The following is a 19,705-nucleotide window of genomic DNA, read 5'->3' as shown; positions in this document are numbered from 1 at the left end:
TTAATGTTTTATTTATTTTTGACAGAGAGATAGAGACAGCGTGAGCAGACGAGGGTCAGAGAGAGAAGGAGTCACAGAATCCAAAGAAAGACTCCAGGCTCTGAGCTAGCAGTCAGCACAGAGCCCGATGTGGGGCTCGAACCCACAAACCGCGAGATCATGACCCAAGCCAAAGTCAGACGCTTAACCGACTGAGCCACCCAGGCACCCCTCATTGAAGTATTTTCTAATTGAAGTGTTGTAGTTAACATTTTAAAGTATTGACTGAAAGTAATGGCAGTAGGAATACGAACAATTTTCCAGTGTGAGTTTTAGTGTTGAGGACTGTTTGTGGGCTGTGGGTTCCTGAAGCCAGGAATAGGTGTAGGGAACACAGCATACCATCTTAAATGTGTGCAAATATATTTTTATTAGCCCCAGGTTTTTCCTGGTTTCATCAGGAGTGATTATAGATTCCTTGAAAGTTATTTTTCTTATTATAAAAGCAATGTATTCTCATAATAGAACACCAGGGAATTTTAAAAAATGGCCAATATTTATTGTGCACTAACTGTATGTTAGGCTTTTAAAATCCTTGCAGCAACCCAGTCAGGTGGGTAATTATTATGACTCCCATTTTGCAAATGAGGAAACTTCTATGCTTTAAACATTGTATAACACTGATAGGTAGTATGGTGGGGCAGAGAGTTAGAGGATATAGCTCAATTCTAGGAGGCCATGAAAATTTTTCAGAGGAGTTGAATTTAGTCTGAATTTACTGAATTTTCTGCTTGAATTTAATCTCAGTGAAAGAGCAACTAGCCATAGTTATGAAGATGAGAAGACCATAGAATTCTGGTCTCATTTCTTCCCCTGCTTTATCTCTAGAACCTACTATAGTGCCTTGCCCACAATTGGCACTCAGTAAATATCAGTTGTATGAATGTAGGTGGAACAGCATTTGCAAAGACATAAATGAATAGAGAGCATGTTTAGAAAACTGATAGTTTACTTTGACAGGGGGCATGGGCTATGTGATCAAAACAGCAGGAGCTTAGGCAGAAGAATTAAGCAAGGGTCAGACCATGAATTTATTGTTATGAAAATGCAAGAGGGTACTAATTTTGGTGGCACCTATATAATAAAAATTGTTAAGCTATAAAGGAAGTGATTTGGATCCTGGGAAGGGATAAAAATGCAACTGTGTAAATAGTTCCAGATATATATTTTTTAACTCAATGGATCAAAATGTTCAAAACTGAGAGTCACCTGGGTGGTTCAGTTGGTTAAGTGTCCAATTTGGGGTCAGGTCATGATCTCATGGTTCATGGGTTTGAGCTCCAGCATCAGGCTCTGCGCTGACAATGTGGAGCCTTCTTGGGAGTCTCTCTCTCCCTGTGTCTCTCTGCCCTCTCTCCTTCTGTCTCTCTCAAAATAAAGAAATAAACATTAAGAAAATGGTTTGAATGTTTGAATATTCTTTGGGCTTCTGTGAAGATAAAACACTTTTGAATGCAAATGTGAAATATTAAAACTCTTGCTTGCAATATAAAAAGCTCATTGAAGGGATGTGTCCTGGAATGCAAAGGTGGGTTTATCGGTTAACGAGTGCTGGGTAATAAACCCTACCCAAACTTAGTGGCTTAAAAAAACAACCACTTGGGTTGGATTCAGCTTGCCAATGCTTATGCTTATTTTGGCTGGGCTCATTCACACATCTGCTTTCAGCTGCTGGACAGCTAGGCAGTGCTGCTTCTGGGTTGGCTGCTTGTCAGCAGGGATGATGGGGGCATCTGGGCCACATGTCTCTCATCATCTACCAGGCTAGCCCAGGCTTGTTCAAATGGAAATCTCAGGCTTCCAAGGACAGCAAGAGGGCAAGCCCCATGTATGAATACTTTTCAAATCTGTTTGTGTCACATTTGCCATATATCGCATTGGTCAAAACAAGTTACATCCTAGATTCAAAAAGTAGAGAAACAGATTCTACCTTTTCATGGGAGGAGCTACAAAGTCACATTGCAAGGACTGGAAATACGGAGGGGAAGGATTTGTAGCCATTTTGTAGTCTAAGATAATGGATTATAGCTGAGCTTCAGGAATGGACAAAAACCTAAATGTTGTTAGGTCTGCCTTGCTCTTGTGTTGCCTGTCATTCTTCTGTACCAGCTGAAAGAAACAGCCTATAAGATCATATAAAACAAATACAGATATCCCTTAACTGTCTTTCTCCATTGGGAAGATTCCTGGGGAGAAGGGAATCTAGAATCTAGAAGGTAATGTGGTTAATTTGCCTTCTAGATTCTAGAAGGGAATGTGGTTAGTTTGCTTTAAGTAAACTCGATCTGTGGACTATGGTGGGATGAGTGGGTTGGGTGTTTGTATGTGTGGGTGGGAAATGGGGGATTACAGTGTGTGAATCTAGCTTTCAAGAGTTATATTGCTATAACCTCATGATAGTTGGGTTGGGGGAGAAGAAGAAAGTATGGTGCCCCCCAAAACAGTAGATATTGGGAGTGGCTGGTTAGACAATCATTTCATAGGGGTACATTACACTGAGTTTTATAACTAATATAGAAAATTCAGGGAACTGAAAGTAGTGGCTGAACCCTTAGAGGAAGAGTGGTAAGAACTATTTTTACTTACAATACTTCTGACCTCAAATGTATGTTTTTTTTTCTGACACCAACCAATTCTCCAGTTCTCCAGACACCAACTGGGTGTCCTTCAATTGAATTCGGTCCAATCCAATCCAATCCAATCCAATCCAATCTAATCCAACCAGGTAAGGACTCAGTCTTACAAGACTGCCCTCCCACTTCAGATGCCAGTTACAATTCCCAAATTGTCATCTGTACTTCTGACCAACCAGTTTTACTTTTATTTATTTATCTTTTTTTTTTTACAAATAGTTTATTGTCAAGCTGGTTTCCACATAACACCCAGTGCTCATCGCCACAAACACCCTCCTCCATGCCCATCTCCCCCCTCCCCCCCAAACCCATGAGTCCTCAGTTTGTTCTCAGCATTCAAGAGTCTCTCATGGTTTGCCTCTCTCCCTTTCCCCCACCATTTCTCCCCTTCTTCTCCCCCATGGTCCTCCGTTAAGTTCCTCCTAATCCTCCTATATGTGCAAACATGATATTTGTCCTTCTCTGCCTGACTTATTTCGCTCAGCATAACACCCTCAAGGTCCATCCATGTTGCTACACATGGCCAGATTTCATTCTTTCTCATTGCCACGTAGTATTCCATGGTATAGATAAACCACATCTTCTTGATCCATTCATCTGTTGATGGACACTTAGGCTCTTTCCATGTTTTAGCTATTGTGGAGAGTGCTGCTATGAACATTGGGGTACACGTGCTCCTATGCCTCAGCATTTCTGTATCCCTTGGGTAAATTCCTAGCAGTGCTCTTGCTGGGTCATAGGGGAGTTCTATTGTTAGTTTCCTGAGGAACCTCCACACTGTTTTCCAGAGGGACTGCACCAGTTTACATTCCCACCAAAGGTGTAGGAGGGTGCCCATTTCTCCACATCCTCGCCAGCATCTAGAGTTCTCTGATTTGCTCATTTTAGCCACTCTGACTGGCGTGAGGTGGTATCTCAGTGTGGTTTTGATTTGTATTTCCCTGATGAGGAGGGATGCTGAGCATTGTTTCATGTGTCTGTTGGCCATCTGGATGTCCTTTTTGGAGAAGTGTCTGTTCATATCTTCTGCCCATTTCTTCACTGGGTTGTTTGTTTTTCGGGTGTGGAGTTTGGTGAGTTCCTTATAGATTCTGGATATTAACCCTTTATCTGATATGTCATTTGCAACTATCTTTTCCCATTCTGTTGGTTGCCTATTAGTTTTGTGGGTTGTTTCCTTTGCCATGCAGAAGCTTTTAATCTTGGTGAGGTCCCAATAGTTCATTTTGCTCTTGATCCCCTTGCCTTTGGGGATGTGTCAAGTAAGAAACTGCTGTGGTTGAAGTCAAGGAGGTTGTTTCCTGCTTTCTCCTCTAGGGTTTTGATGGTTTCCTGTCTCACATTCAGGTCCTTGATCCATTTTGAGTTTATTTTTGTGTATGGTGTGAGAAAATGATCTAGTTTCATTCTTCTGCATGTTGCTGTCCAGTTCTCCCAACACCATCTGTTAGAGAGGCTGTCTTTTTTCCATTGGATATTCTTTCCTGCTTTGTCAAAGATTAGTTGGCTTATACTTTTGGGTCCAGCTCTGAGTTCTCAATTCTATTCCGTTGGTCTATGTGTCTGTTTTTGTGCCAATACCATACTGTTTTGATGATGACAGCTTTGTAGTAGAGGCTAAAGTCTGGGATGGTGATACCTTCCGTTTTGGTTTTCTTCTTCAGTATTCCTTTGGCTATTCGGGGTCTTTTGTGGTGCCATACAAACTTGAGGATAGTTTGTTCTAGTTTTGAGAATTATGGTGGTGCAATTTTGATTGGAATTGCATTGAATGTGTAGATTGCTTTGGATAGCAATGACATTTTAACTATATTCTTCCTATCCATTAGCATGGAATGCTTTTCCATTTCTTTGTGTCTTCTTCAATTTCCTTCATAAGTTTTCTATAGTTTGAATCATACAGATCTCTTGTACCCTTGGTTAGGTTTATTCCTAGGTATTTTATGGTTTTTTGTGCAATTGTGAATGGGATCAGTTTCAAAAATATGGAACGCTTCACGAATTTGCATGTCATCCTTGCGCAGGGGCCATGCTAATCTTCTCTCTATTGTTCCAATTTTAGTATATGTGCTGCCGAAGTGAGCACTGACCAACCAGTTTTAAATTCAGAGGTTCCATTAAGCTTCTCCTGTTTCAATAATTTTTCTATACTGACTCACAGAACTCAGGAAAGCTCTTTATTTATTGTTACTGGTTTTTATAAACAATACAACTCAGGAACAGTCAAATGGAAGAGATGCATAGAAGAAATATGGGAAAAAGGGTTGCAAGAGATTTTATGCCTCTTTTGGGTGGGTCACCCTGTCAGCACCTTGATGTGTTTACCCAACCCAAAGCTTTATAAACCCTAGTATTTAGGGTTTTTTTTTTTTAAATGGAGGTTTCATTACAGAGTTATGATTGATTAAATCATTGTCCATTGGCGAGTTACTCAATCTCTAGCCTCTCTTCCTTCCGTCCTCAAAGGGAGTGGTTGGGCTGAAAGTTTCAATCCCCTAATGCATGCTTTGGTCCTTCTTGGGGCCAGCCCCCATCGTGAAGCTATCTGGGAGCCCTCAGTCTCCATTTATCTCATTATTATACAAAAAACACTCCAGAGATTCCAAGACGTTAGTAACTGTGTGCCAGGAACCAGGACAAAAATCGTTTATTTTTTTTTATTATATTACAAAAGGTAGATTGGGGGACCTGGAATGAGGAAACAAAGAAATTAGGATTCAATCATAGTTGGAGGAGCTGCAAAGGGTGGCTAGGGGGAAAAATAACATAGCCCCTTACCAGATAGGGACAAAATCAGAAAGGCTTTTTCTGGCAAGGACAGATTAAGGAGGAGCTGGGCAGAATCTCTAAGAGGCTAGGTAGGGCCTTCACGCATTCCTGTAGCTGAAGATATGGCTGTAGTGGCCTGACTCTGAGGGTTAGATTTTTAGCCTCACTAGAAAAGATTGGAGAATCCCAACATAGTTTAAAGTTGAAAGTATTAGGAACCAGATTTTCTGTGCAGATTTTAGGAATTTGTTAACATTTAATGAAAGGAAGAAAGCAGGATTCATAAATAAGCATTAGCCTATAAATGACCTATCTGTAGCTTGCTATCTGAGATTTCCCTTCCTGTTGGTTAATTACTCTAAGTCAAAGTTTCTCAAACTTTTATTAAAAAAATTTTCTTTAATGTTTATTTTTTGAGAGAGAAAGAGAGCATGAGCTGGGGAGGGGCAGAGAGAGAGGGAGACACAGACTCTGAAGCAGGCTCCAAGTCCTGAGCTGTCAGGACAGGGCCCAACACGAGGGCTTGAACCCACAAACTGTGGGATCATGATCTGAGCTGAAGTCAGATTCTTAACTGTTTGAGCCACCCAGGGAGCTCCAGAATGACCTGGTTTTAAAAGTATTTGTTATATGTTAACAAAAAGCACAAAGTAATCTACCATGTTTTGAAAAGCTAAAGCTTCAGCAATAGAAATAAGTAATATACGGAGGTGCCTGGGTGGCTCAGTTGGGTAAGCATCCAACTTGATTTCAGCTCAGGTCATGATCTCACAGTTCATGAGCCTGAGCCCTCCACTGGGCTCCGTGCTGACAGTGTGGAGCCTGCTTAGTATTCTTTTGCTCTCTCTTCTCTGTCCCTCCCTTGCACATACACGTGTGCATGCTCTCAAAATAAACATTAAAAAAAATAAGTAATATATAAGTCTTCCAAAAGAAGGAAAGACTCATGAGGTGAAGAGGAAAGTGAGCAGAGCTGCTGTCCAAGGCACAGGTGGTCAGGACTGTGGCTAATATTGCGAGTTGCTGTTTAGTCCAATGGCAGAGAGCCCATTACCCACTTTGCAAAGCACCCAGGGTCTATCCTTACCAGTATCTCTTGGAAACCATCTTTGTATTTTTCTCCCCTTCTCTCCTACCACCCCCGCCCCCCTTTAGACAACATTAGTGTCTCTTATTCCATGTGTTGCCAGGGTGGACAGTGGATGTATTTTGTAAAAAGTTACATTACCAATCGCAAACATCTCCTGGTCTAGGTTCTAATTTCCATTAGAAATTACTTGCCCTGGGGCACCTGGGTGGCTCAGTCGGTTGAGCGTCCGACTTTGGCTCAGGTCATGATCTCATGGTTCGTGGGTTCGAGACCCGCGTCAGGCTCTGTGCTGACAGCTAGCTCAGAGCCTGGAGCCTGCTTATGATTCTGTGTCTTCCTCTCTCTCTACTGCTCTCCTGCTCATGCTCTGTCTCTCAAAAATAAATAAATGTTAAAAATTTTTAAAAAATAAGAAATTATTTGCTCTGCAGCACCTGGGTGGCTCAGTTGGTTACATGTCTGACTCATGATTTTGGTTCAGGTCATGATATCACAGTTGGTGAGATCGAGCCTTGCATCGGGCTCTGTGCTGACGGCGTGGAGCCGGCTTGGAATTCTCTCCCATGCATTCTCCTACATGCTCTGTCTCTTTCTCAAAATAAACAAACAAACTTAAAAAAAAAATTTGTCCTTCCTCTGAAACCTTCTGCCACGAGTTTGCTAAACTATTGCTTGGCATTTCTAAACTTAGATTCAGCAAAATGCTTATGCAATACCATTTCCAATATTGTTTCTATTTTTCATCTTAGTCTTTTGTTGAACACAGTGTTTATAACATTTATAATTTAGGGGAGTGTCAGAAATGACTACATGTAGGGACCCAATAAGGAGTGAAAACCTAGAGAAAGAGATTTCAATCAGACATTTATTTTCCAATGGACAAGTTTTTTTCAGTCAGTTTTTCTGCCCTTTTGATTAGACTGTCCTTGGGCTGGTGATCTTCCCTTCCCTTCCTTTGTGAAGTAAGTAGGAGTTCCTTGAGTCACAGCAGAGTTTCCAAGACTTCTGTTTTTATCTTCATCTTTTGTTGAACATATTTACAGTATTTACATTTGGTGTTGTTTGTGGGGCTCAAACCCATGAACCATGAGATCATGACCTGAGATCAAATCAAGAGTTGAATGCTCAACCAACTGAGCCACCCAGGCGCCCCTTCTTCTTCTTTTTTAAGGGCCAGGCAGAAGACAAGTGTCTTCTTTTTCTTTTTCTTTTTTATTGATGTATAGTTGACATATCATGTCACATTAGTTTCCAGGGTACAACATAGTGATCAACAACTCCCTATGTTATGCTTTGCTCACAAGTGTAGCTACCATCTGTCATTGTACAACACTCTAAGAACACTATTAACTATATTCCCTATCATGCACCTTTCATTCCTAAGACTTATTCATTTCATAACTGGAAGCCTGTATCTCCCACCCCCCTTCACCCATTTTCCCATCCCTCCATTCCTTTTCCTCTGGCAACTATCAGTTTGTTCTCTGTATTCTAAAGTCTATTTCTCCTTTTGCTATTCAAGTCTTTCAAAGTTTGAAGGAAGCTCTCCTGGTTTCTCTTACTCTTTCTTAGGTGACATATCCACTATTCTTTTAACTATTCCATCAAGAATATGGTACTGGACATCATTGCTATTTTTACTTTCCCTTACTTTTATTTTCATTGCCCCTCTTAACATGACTATTCCACCTGATGCCTGTTAGGTCTCAATTTTTTCTTTTATTTGTTCCAAGTGCCTATTTACTTTATTTTGAAAACAAACTTAAGAATTATATGACCAAGAATCTTTATTAAGTAAGGGTAGTAAATTAGGAATAGAAAACTAGGAAAGAAGAGTGGAAACATACCTGTTAACGACTGCTAATTACTTAATGTAATTGTCAAAACTATTACTTAATATAATTGTGTTTTGTTTAATAATATTTACTGATATTTCTGGAAGCCAAAGTAAACAAGGAAACATAGAAGTTATACAGGTCTTGTGACCAGAACAGAGAAATCATTTCAGTTCTTCAAAAGAGGCTGTTTTCTCTGCAGGTATTAAATTCCCAAAAGTGTTTTTTACATGGATTCTTTATAGCACACAAAATATAATGAAAATGACCTCAAAATAATGCAAGAGTGATGCTCATATGACTACATGACTGTTTCTTATACTGACCCTCAGTAGATGCTCTTGGCATAACATTTGAGCACAACTCAGTAAAATCAATTTACTTCCCTTATAAAAACTCTTTTAACACTAACATTTCCTCACATGAAACATTCTTCCTACTTCATGTCATAGTCTTTGTGAATTGAATATTGTATACATAGGACCATTTCTCCAAGGCAAATGCACTGAGTTATGGATTTGGCTGATTTTGATTATGATCCGCAACACTTATTTTTTTTTGTCTTTGGTTTGGGTCCATTTCTGTACCACTGGAGTCATATTAAGAAAATTAACAAGTATTAATTTTAACATTATTATTATGCTAGGGGGTAAGTCATACTTAATGGCCCGGCCTCTTCTTTACCTTCCTCCAGAGAGTCCAGATTAGTTTACAGTCAGAGTTCCTGCAGTTTGGACCTTGAGGGTGGGACAGGACTGTGCAGCTCAAAACTCTATGAAGAACCTTCCCCTGGGGAATGGGAGCGTCCCTTTGACCATAAAAAGGGACGTGCGGTTCCAGGAAACACTTGCCAAACCACAGAGATTGCAGGCCTACTGCCCATCCATTATTATCATCATTATTTAACGTCTTTCAAAGGTCAGAGCCAAAATAAATGGTCTGTCAGCCAAGTGAGCGACACCAGCCTTTACCACAGGCATCGGCGGCCCTTTTGGTATTTAGTAGCAGTGACTTGGGTCATATTCTTGTCTGATTCCATCAGTCTGGCCAGGCTTCTGCCTTCTGCTGTCTTGCCACAAGTTGTTTTTTTTTTGGTTTGGTTTTTTTTTTTTTTTTGGCAATTCTCCTCACCGTCATCCACACTGCTGCTAGTCCAGTAATAGTTACTTGGTATGTGTTTGCTGCTTTCTTTTCTTTTCTTTAGAATTTAAACAATGAAAGGGATTGAATTAATTGTGCTAGTGAGTGATAAAATATGCAGGAGGACTTTTAAGGGCTCCTGAATTTTGGGTTCTGGTCCATCTCTGAAATTCTGCTCCCCATGGGGATAAAGAATAGAATTGTGGTCAAAAGCATGGAGCCAAAACTCTGAGTTCAAATCCTGACTCTGCCACTTACTAGCTGAATAATCTTGGGCAATTTACTTAACTTCTCTATGTTTCAGATTCTTCATTATAAAGTAGACTTAGTAACAAAAGCCTCCCTGATGGATTTGAAATTTGACAGTACAGGTAAAGTGCCTGGAGCAGTGTCTGTCTCAATGTGTTAGCTGCTATTATTATTAGGCTGCAGAAATCATACCAAAATGTCAGCCTTCTATTGAGATCACTGTAGGTTGAGGCTGTTTAGGAGGGAAGTGCTTGAATTATATTTGGAGATGGATAATGGAAAAGCACTGCCCTCCCCCAAGACCCAGACCATCCAGCAAAATGGATTTTTTTTTCTTGAGGATAAAATAGAGTGAAATTATGATGACTCAGAAATGTCTGCATCCTAAGGCTCATGGCCAGCTTCGTTGTTCATTCTAACAGAAGGAATGTTCAGTTTGGGTATGCATAAATTTTGCTCCATCTGCTTACCAGGGTTCAGCATCCAGGCAGAGCCTCCGCTGCCTGAGTCAGGGGAACAAGGTAGCCGCATGGACTTTGAACTAGAGCTATCCAGCTCCAAATCCTATGTTAGCTTGTTGACCTTTTTTGAGTCTCAATATCTTTCTCTATAAAATATTATAATTCTGACATTTCAGGGTAGTTTTGGGGACTAAATAACATGACACATGTAAAATACCCTATATAGTGTCTGGCCTTAAAAGACATTTGATTTGTTGGTTTCCTTCCCTTTCTTCTTCTGATTCTTCTCTGTCTGCTAATTCTTTAAGAAAGCCTCAGTGTAAAAAGTAATTTAGAGGAGTGCTTTCAAATTTAATGTGGGATGGAGGAGACTCTTGTTAAGCTACAGATTCTGATTCAGCAGGTCTGAGGGAGGGCCTGAATCTGTGCATCCAATCAGTCCCCGGGTGACACCAATCTTGTGTCTGAGGCCCTTACAGTAGCACAGTTCTCTAATTCCTCACTTTGCATCTCACTATTACCTTTTAGATTCATGTTAGTATTTTAATAGTCTTAACACACACATACACTTATCTAGGATCATCACTTGGAGAAATAGCAAAGGTTGTATGTCATTGTGCAGCTCAGAGTCTTCTCCCTTGTTCAGCACAGGCAGCAATGGTAGAGGTCCAGAAGAAACCTAGCATAGGCATTTTATCAGGATATCAGGATTCCCACGGACCTGGAATCCCAAACTGTTTTACGTAAAATACTGGGTTCTTGTCTGTTGACAGCCTCCTTTCTGAATCTGAGTCCCTCCGTGATGCAGATGGCAGGGAGGGAGTTAACCTGCAGACAGACTGCCTTTGCCCTCACTAAGCACCTCAGATATTTTTAGAGCTATGTGTTCCAACTACTAGCCTTCTCCAGGTTCCCTAGATTATGTTCTCTCCTATGTACACAGATGGAGGAGTCTACTTTGCTTTTTTATTTTTCTTTTTTGTGATACACACTTGTGACTGCTTGGTGCATATTCTTTGATTGCTTCTAGATTTTAGCAGGTTTTCCAATTTACTTTTGAGAACCCTTCTCACTGTCGTTTCTTTGTAGTATCAGAGCTTTTTCAATATTTGAACTCCTTCTTTTTCTTCCCTGCATTACTTACTGGAACTTCTTTAGTCTGAACTATCAGGATCAGATGTATCTGCTGTCGCATTTTGAGAATTGGCCCTCATTGTCCTCAGGCAACTTTTCTTGCAATAAAAAAAAAAAAAAGCCAAAGTGACTAATCTCTTTGAGTTATAATCCTTTGAGTTAGAGATGTGAATAAGAAATAATAATAGCCTCCTTTTTTTTAAATTAAAACAAGACTTTTTCCCTTTTCTTTTCTTTTTTTTTTTTTAATTTAAGAACATTCCAAAGTGTCCAAGTTAGAGCTTGGTCATCAGCCATGTTACAAAACAAAGCAAATCTACATCAGTCTTTCAGGCTTACCTTGGTGCTATTTCATGAAGTTTCTCCCACCTGGCTGGACTCTGCCTAATAGGTTTGCTGGTTTGGGGAACACTTTGAAAACAGTCCCAGGTAGGGGCTCCTGGGTGGGTCAGTCAGTTAAGCGTCCGACTTTGGCTCAGGTCATGATCTCGCGGTTCATGGGTTGGAGCCTCGCACTGGGCTCTGTGCTGATAGCTCAGAGCCTGGATCCTGCTTCAGATTCTGTGTCTCCCTCTCTCTCTACCCCTCCTCTACTCATGCTCTGTCTCTGTCTCAAAAATAAACAAACATTAAAAAGAAACATTAAAAAGAAAAGAAAAGAAAATAGTCCCAGGTAAGAAGCTAGGCATTTTGAAAGTTAAGATGGAGAAGTATTGCAGGGGGGAAAATACAGAACATATCTGATGTAAAGAAAAGTCAGTGGGGCCATTAGTATTTCCACCTTATCTAGATAAATCAGTCAGGGTCATAATGGAAAACAGCACAGTCAATGATTATGGACAATTTACAAAGGTATAGGTATAGGGGAAACCTACTCTGTAGTTTCCCACTAGTTGTAGTGAGTTGTTACTACCCCTGAGCCTGAAAGTGACCGAAAGGGTCCCATGGCAGGGAGGGACCCAATCTCACTGTTCTTCCCCCACACTTTCAATTTCCCATTTCCTGCCAGAGCTGTCTGTTGGAAGAACCCATGGGAAGCAGAGTGCATAAGAGTCTCTTGCAATAGTTTGTTCTGGGCAGCCTCTTGGGGCAGATAGCAGGATGGAGGTGTGTGGACAGAAGACCTACAGGGGCAAACAGAAGCAAACTAATTTTATACTTTCTTTTGAAGCACTTGTTTACCTGAAGGCAATATCAATATTGTGAGCTCCTAGAGGGAGGACACTGGCCTTCCCGCTTATCTGTGGGATACTGTTTAAGGGATTGTTGAGTGAATGAATGAGGCTGTTCATTTTCTTCCTTTCTCTAAGTTTATTCATCTTTAGAGAGAAAGAGAGAGAGAGAGAGAGAGAGCGAGGGTGCAGAGGAGGGGCAGAGAGACAAGGAAAGAGTGAGATCATGACCTCATCCAAAACCAAGAGTCTGATGCTTAACTGACTGAGCTACCCGGGTGTCCCACCTTCCTTTCTCTTGACTTGCACTGGGGGTGGCCAACAAAAGCTGGATGATACTGGATGATACAGTCTTGTGTTCTGAATAGAAGGCTTCTCATTGTCATGACCAACTGACTCAAAGAGATCAACACTTCCTGTCTATGTAATAATTCTACTTTTAACAATCTCATTAGTAAAACTGCTAAACGAAGGCAGAGTTTACCGTAGTAATATCTTGAGTCTTTTTGTATTCTTGTTGTTTTTATAAGTACCCAGATTTAGCTAGGCAACACATTCATGAAATTTTAGTCCTTCTCAGTGAAATCTAACCCTGTTATTTCTCCTCTCACCAGTGCCCACTGGCCCGCAGATGGGCAAACTGTTTAATTTGGGAATCCACGTGACTTTTGATTCTTTCCCAGGCTCTGCTTCAAGAGAAGAACACACAAAGCACTAAATTAGCTTACTTAACTATCTTCAGTAGCTTTAAAGGAAGGTCTATGAGTACTGCCAGGTTTCTTTTAACTGTTCATAGAGCAGGAGTCAAAAGAGAAATGAGTTTATTGGCTGCAAACTTTTGAAAAGTTCCTCATGTAGTCAAATTGTCATCCCTAAAGATTCTCAGATTCTCAATTAGTAATTTGTAGGAAGGGTTAGAGCTAAATGACACAAGTGACTAGTTTGGAGGTACCTGGGGGTCCCTGAAGTACTCAGGTGTAAGAGCAGAAGAAAATACATTGTTGGGGAGAGGAATAAGTCCCTTTTCACTTGCCGCTTTACTATTCTTGTCTAAGGGTTCTCAGGGCTTGTGTGTGTATGTGTGTGTCTGTGTGTTTGTCGTGTGGGGAGATAGGAGAAGTGGGGAAGCCTCAGAATCCCTTAGACATCCAGGAAAAAGATGACTTTATAACTTTGCTAAATAGAACTGGGTTCTCAAAATTCCATGATTGTTCTTTGAAATTCTGATGCGTTTCTTTCATACACTTTTGTTAATGTGTTTTTGACCGATCCTTCTTATTCTCATGAAACCTATTGATATTTTATGTATTTCAAATCTGAATAGATTGTTGATTTAGTTCTTTGCAAGGATTGTAACTCTTGGAGGACTTTTATTATAGTTCTACTTCTAAGATCCCCAAGGACAGAAAAGGCATGGCGGGCTCACACGTACCCCTCATATCGCCCAGAGTGACTGGCATTCTCTGCTTCCATTTACATCCTCTGCTGTTAAGATCCCTTCGTTAATGGGCTTCTGAGTTTGGGTCAAGCTATCTCCGGCTAAGCCTATGGACCTACAGAAGCATGCAGTTTTTTTCTTCCTTAATCAGGATTTGAGATTTAAAAATACTTTTGTTTCTAGTTTCTTTACATGTCATAACCATTTTGGATTTGACCTTTTTGCTTTTGGTATGGAGGTGAAGGGCTAGGGCCACTGGGAAAGTTGCCTGTAGGCCCGCAGTGGGAGCTTCCACTACAAGAATGTTTGTTCGGCAGGGCCCCTCTGCCTCCCCCACCATTAGACTGAACTGCTTCAAATGGAGTACACTCTCTCCTGTTTGCCTCAGGCTGCATTACTCCCTATTGCTAAACTAGTTCTAGGGATATCCAGAACTGTTTATGTTTTCTCTTTCCCAACGCATGTTGTTTTCTCTTAAGCTTATTTATTTATTTGAGAGAGAGAGAGAGAGAGAGAGAGAGAGAGAGAATTAGTAGAGGAAGGGTAGAGAAAGAGGCAGGTAGAGGATCCAAAGCAGGCTCTGTGCTGATAGCAGAGAGCCTGATGCGGGGCTCCAACTCACGAACTGTGAGATCATGACCTGAGCTGGTTGGAAGCTTGATGGACTGAGCCACCCAGGCACTCCATCTTTTCCTAAACATTTTAAAAAATGGCTCTGTATTCCATAATAATTATACCTGCCTTTACTTCTGGCTTCTGACTTAGCTACTTGAGTAAATCAAAGGATTCCTTATTTGTCCTGTACAAATAATAAAATTAACAGTTGTATAGTTTGTTACAGCTTATGAGGCATTTTAATTTAATTTATTGGACCATCACAATAATCCCATGGCTTGAGAAGTGGGTATATTTCTCCATATTATGCATGGGGATATATAGCATGGTGATTAAGAGTACAGGCTTTGGAGTTAGACAACCTGAGTTTGAATTTCACCTTTCGTAGTTACTAGCCTAGTCTCAGCTAATAAATGTACACAGTTTCCTCAACTGTAAAATGGGTATATATTTTCTATCTTATAGGGTCATTATAAGTAAATAATTAATTCATATAAAGTAATTAGAACCATGTCTGGCATATAGCAAGTGCTCATTAAATCTTAAAGAGTTGAAGATTTAACTTAAACTATTACTATTATTATTAATAACACATGGGAAAGTGGAAACTTGAAAAAATTGCAAAATCTAAGGTCACAATACCTACTTGGCAGGAGCGTTGGGGCTTTAAACAAGATTGGGAAGCGTCTGGTACTGGTTTCTTTCCTCTATATTTACTACTGATTTCCTCATGGGTTCTGAGGGGTCTGTAAAGTGAATCATCTTTTCTTTTACCTTTCAGCTTCCCTATCTTCATTTTCTTTTGTTTCCTCACTGTTAGAACACTTGGGCATCGTCTGTCCAGTCATGGGATCCATGTGTCAGAATTCAGCAAGGTGTAGGGATGTCCACATCCCTGTAGGGGGCCCTCCTGGACACAGAGCTGCTGGGATGTCTGGGGTCCCTCTGAAGTCTGCCCAGATAGTCTGGAAAACTTAACATCCTATTTAAAGTCAAAGTAGCCTCTTGTTGCCACACAGCAAATATTTTAAAAAACAATCAATAAGCATATATTTCTCCATGCTTTAGTTTCTTTCCTCTTAAGATCAAGAACACTTAAATTTTGGTGATCTCATTTGTCATTTCACATCACTTTGAGGTAGTGAAAAATCGGTTAAATTATCTCCATGGGGGTGGGGCCAGGAGAAGGGTAGTGAAGTCCTGCGTGAAAAGAACACAGGCTATGGAGTCTGGCTAATGAGGTTCAAATGGCTGTTTCATTTTCTGTTATGTCTCCACATCCCATTTTCCTCATTTGTGTAAGGAGGATAAGCAGAGGACTGTGTGGAGGCTTAAAGGAGAAAAAAAAAGCAAAAGAGATAATGCCAGGTACTTAGCAGGTAAATATGGCTGTTACAGATGCTGGGAGGTGACTTTTCACACTGGCTGAGGGTAACAGCAGGGAGCTCAGAGAATGGGGATGCCCTAGTGGGAACAGTATTTGAGGAAGACTTTATGATGGAGGAAGATTTGAGTGGTCAGCCCAGTGACTTGGCCATAGTAGGTAATCAGCAAGCTAGGTATTACCTGAAAATAGGATTCATATGAGAGAAGATAGGAAGTAATACCAGTTTGCACAGATGTGTGAGGTGGTCAAGGAGACAAATCTAATTGGAAAAGAGTGGTAGACCATATGATTTCATATGCAAATTGGTTGCACATTTTAGAAGGCTTTGAAATGCCAGATTGAGACTGAGCTTATTTCATTAAGGAAATTATTTCATTATTTCAATAGGAAGCTGTTGAACATTCTTAAACACATAATTTGACATATTAAATTTGGATTATAACTGTGTACTGGGCCTCTTCATCATGGATGGAGGAAGATGTGCCTGGTTAGATGATGCTAGTTCTGATTCTTACATTTAATGTAAGTGCCACAGAGACAGCATTTCTTTTGGACTGGAAGATAAAGTTGGATGACACCACTTGGGCTGTGTGGAGAGCAGAATAGTCCACTGTAGGGGAGACAAAGGAAGACAAAGGAAGGGAGAAATGAATGAGTATCCAGCTGAAATTTTTGGTGATACTCGGCTAGGGAGAGATGGAGCAAACAGAAAGATAGAAGGAACTGCTTGTCCTGTGTAGTCTTTTTTTTTTTTTTTAAATAAGAGATACTGGGTGTTTTTAAGGTTTATTTCATTATTTTGAGAGAGAGAGTACATGCATGCATGCTGGGGGAGGGACAGAGATGGGATTGGGGGGGAGAGGAGGAGAGAGAGAGAGATTGTGAGAGAGAGAGAGAGAGAGTGCGAGAGAGAGCGCGCACACCCCAAGCAGGCTCTTTGCTGAGAACAGTTCAATGCAGGGCTCAAATTCACAAACTATAAGATCATGACATGAGCTGAAATCAAGAGTCAGACGCTCAACTGACTGAGCCACTCAGGCAGCTCTGTGGAATCTTTTATGGATAGCAGATACATGGCATGCACAGTCAATTTCTCATTCCATTCCCTGCAAATGTTCATTGATCTTAGGATGTTTTCCTGTTGAGCTCAATGGAAGTCTTAGAGTCCTTGTTAACACAATGCTTCAGGCAGCGTTTATCAATTGATCAGAGTTGGCACTGAACTCAAACCTATCTGTCATGCCTGGAGTAAGCAATGAATGAGAAATAGATGATGACTATTCTGACAATGCAAATCGATTTTACTTTTCCAGGTAGAACTTGCGGAAATCTGTGCCAAGAGCGAGCGTTATATTGGCACTGAAGGAGGAGGGATGGACCAGTCCATATCATTTCTGGCAGAAGAAGGAACTGTAGGTGACATGGAGCTGTTTGGAAATATCAACTAGGGAAAGTTCAAATGGGAAGGAGGCCCTGAGATCTTCGACTTCCTTGGTTCCAGGCTACCAATTCTATCAGGTTCTATTGTAAATGGTATTTCTCAATTGCTCTGTAATTCAAGGCCTCTATCAGTTCCCCTATTGTGTTTCATGTTGATCACCTCTTTCTTAGGCTTCCAGAATCATTCTCCAAGTCTGTTTTTCTCTTGTATCTAGTTTTTCCCTTCTATTTCTCTTCATTGCTAAGATGAGATTTCTCAACTCCCTGGTTATTGAGACCTCCTCTCCCGCTCTTGTCCCAAATCACTTCATCTCATGGCATTTTCATAATCTCTTGTTGGTTTTAAACCCAAATGTTAACTTCTCTTACCACATATATTCACAACCCCTCTTTTTATAATTTACTCTTTGGTATCAGTTTTCTCTGTCAACATTTTTGGGGCTTCAGTGGCAGGGAAAAGAATGTTGACAGTAAGTCAAAGATGAATTCCTTAGCTGCATACCACTTCCCCTTGGCTATCAACTCCTTTAGGCAGAGTAGAGGTTTTGGTTGTTGCCCATCAACTGCCCATTTCCAAAGTAGAAGCAGACATTTCTTTAAAATCTTTTCTTAGGTTTTCATCAGATTCCTACAGGCTTGGCTATTTTCCAAGAATACTTGGATTTCTTCTTATTAAGAATGTTTATTACTGATTCCTCTAAGCCAAAGACCTGAAGCATGAGGAAATGTGGTTTAATGTTAAGAAAATATTCTGGGTGTTTTGGATGAGACCTGACAACCAAACATGATGGCAAGAGTCCTGATGTTAATGTAAATTAGCTATAGAGTCTGAACAAAGTCCAGTATCTTTCAGCTTACAAAGCACTTCATGATCTGGCCCTTGCTTTACCTCTCCAGTCTACCCTCTCATCTATCCTCAACCCTCCAACTTTGAGCTCCAGCCAAATTTCAATACTTAAAGCTCTATTAACACCTCATGCTTTTTGCCTGTGAATTTGTGTATGCTCTTCCCTCTTTCTGATATCTTATTTGGGTCGTCAAGGAATCCTCTGACTGCCCTAGTCTTGCTCATTTCTCAAAAGCCAGTTTAGATTTCCCTTTTTTCAAAGGGGCCTACACTAGGTGATCAGAGGCTTGAACTATGTGCCTATAAAGCACCCTGCGCTTTGCTACCATTATAACACAACCCGGAAATGTATTTGTCTGCTTGTCTTTCCTGCTAGATTGTGAGCTCTATGAGGGCAGGGACAGTGTATGTCTTGTTCACTGTTGTAGCTCCAGTGCCTAGTACACTACCTGGAAGCCAATAAATATTTGAATTGAATGAGTGCATTTTTAGGAAAAAATGTTTGCTGTGGTAAATAAATACATAAATAAATTAAACATTTTCTGAATTCTAATACATTATATCTCACCTGTCATTTTTCTTCCAATAGGCCAAGTTGATAGAATTTAGTCCCCTGAGGGCAACTGATGTGAAACTCCCAAGTGGAGCAGTGTTTGTGATTGCCAACAGTTGTGTGGAAATGAATAAGGCAGCGACTTCTCATTTCAATATCAGGGTGATGGAGTGTCGGCTGGCTGCAAAGGTATGAACTTGGCAAACTAGTTAAACCTGGAGTAAGCTTTCTCTTATGCTTTTTCTCCTTTTTCCCTGCTACCTTGTCTCTTTCCCTGAAGCTTAGGGCAGCATTCTGACTGTAACAATATTCTAAATGATAATCTTTGGGAAGAGAGTAACCTGATTCCACACTCAGGAGATAAGTAAACCTATGGGTATATCCTGCAACCTCTTGGCTTTTGGAAGCTACATGAACTTCACAGTTGAGTCTTCTAGGATAGAACAGGGGAGAAGAGGAGAGTTTACATCTGTGAAGTATAGGCTACGGGTTATGGGTGGAAAAAGGTAGTTGGAGGTGATTGATGGAAAGTGACCATAACTGATCTTGTTTCCTCAACAAATGTAATGGTAGCCTCAACACCTGCTGCTCTCAGATGCATCATTTTTGTAGTAGCAGGCCATCACTGGTCACTCTAAAAAATGAGCTCGATGTAACGCCCCCATGCCCAAAAGATTTTTATGTGTCTGCAAAGGAAACACAAGCCAGAAGGGAGTTTTGGGAATTCTGTGTTCCATAGTTTAGAAGAACCTTGCCAGTCAAGCCTCAAACCTGCTTAGGAAGTACTCATTGAATACCTGTTGTATGCCTAGGGGCGTGAAGATATACAGAAGGATATAAGGAATAAGAATAGAGAGAGTAGAGCAGAGAGTTAAAATTAGAGGGATGTGAAAAAAGGAAATG

The 19,705-nt window shown here is 40.6% G+C and overlaps 1 protein-coding gene and 1 non-coding gene across 3 annotated transcripts in view; one reads left to right on the top strand and one right to left on the bottom strand.

Moving 5' to 3' along the window:
• The window catches only part of GALK2 (galactokinase 2), a 133,645-nt gene that overhangs the window by 61,506 nt on the left and 52,434 nt on the right, over positions 1–19,705 (top strand). For both annotated transcript variants that reach the window (XM_039237155.1, XM_039237156.1), the window contains exons 6-7: positions 17,276–17,374; positions 18,839–18,991. In XM_039237155.1, the coding sequence (XP_039093086.1) occupies positions 17,276–17,374; positions 18,839–18,991 (252 nt within the window). The remainder of the gene's footprint in view (positions 1–17,275; positions 17,375–18,838; positions 18,992–19,705) is intronic.
• Positions 4,652–4,758, bottom strand: LOC120235050. Its single transcript, XR_005529283.1, has one exon. It is a non-coding gene; the product is annotated as a U6 spliceosomal RNA (small nuclear RNA).

This window comes from Hyaena hyaena, unplaced genomic scaffold (genome assembly GCF_003009895.1).
Source record: "Hyaena hyaena isolate Hyena2069 unplaced genomic scaffold, ASM300989v1 scaffold_120, whole genome shotgun sequence".
Lineage (NCBI taxonomy): Eukaryota > Metazoa > Chordata > Mammalia > Carnivora > Hyaenidae > Hyaena > Hyaena hyaena.
This window is presented reverse-complemented; position numbering and strand designations above follow the sequence as displayed.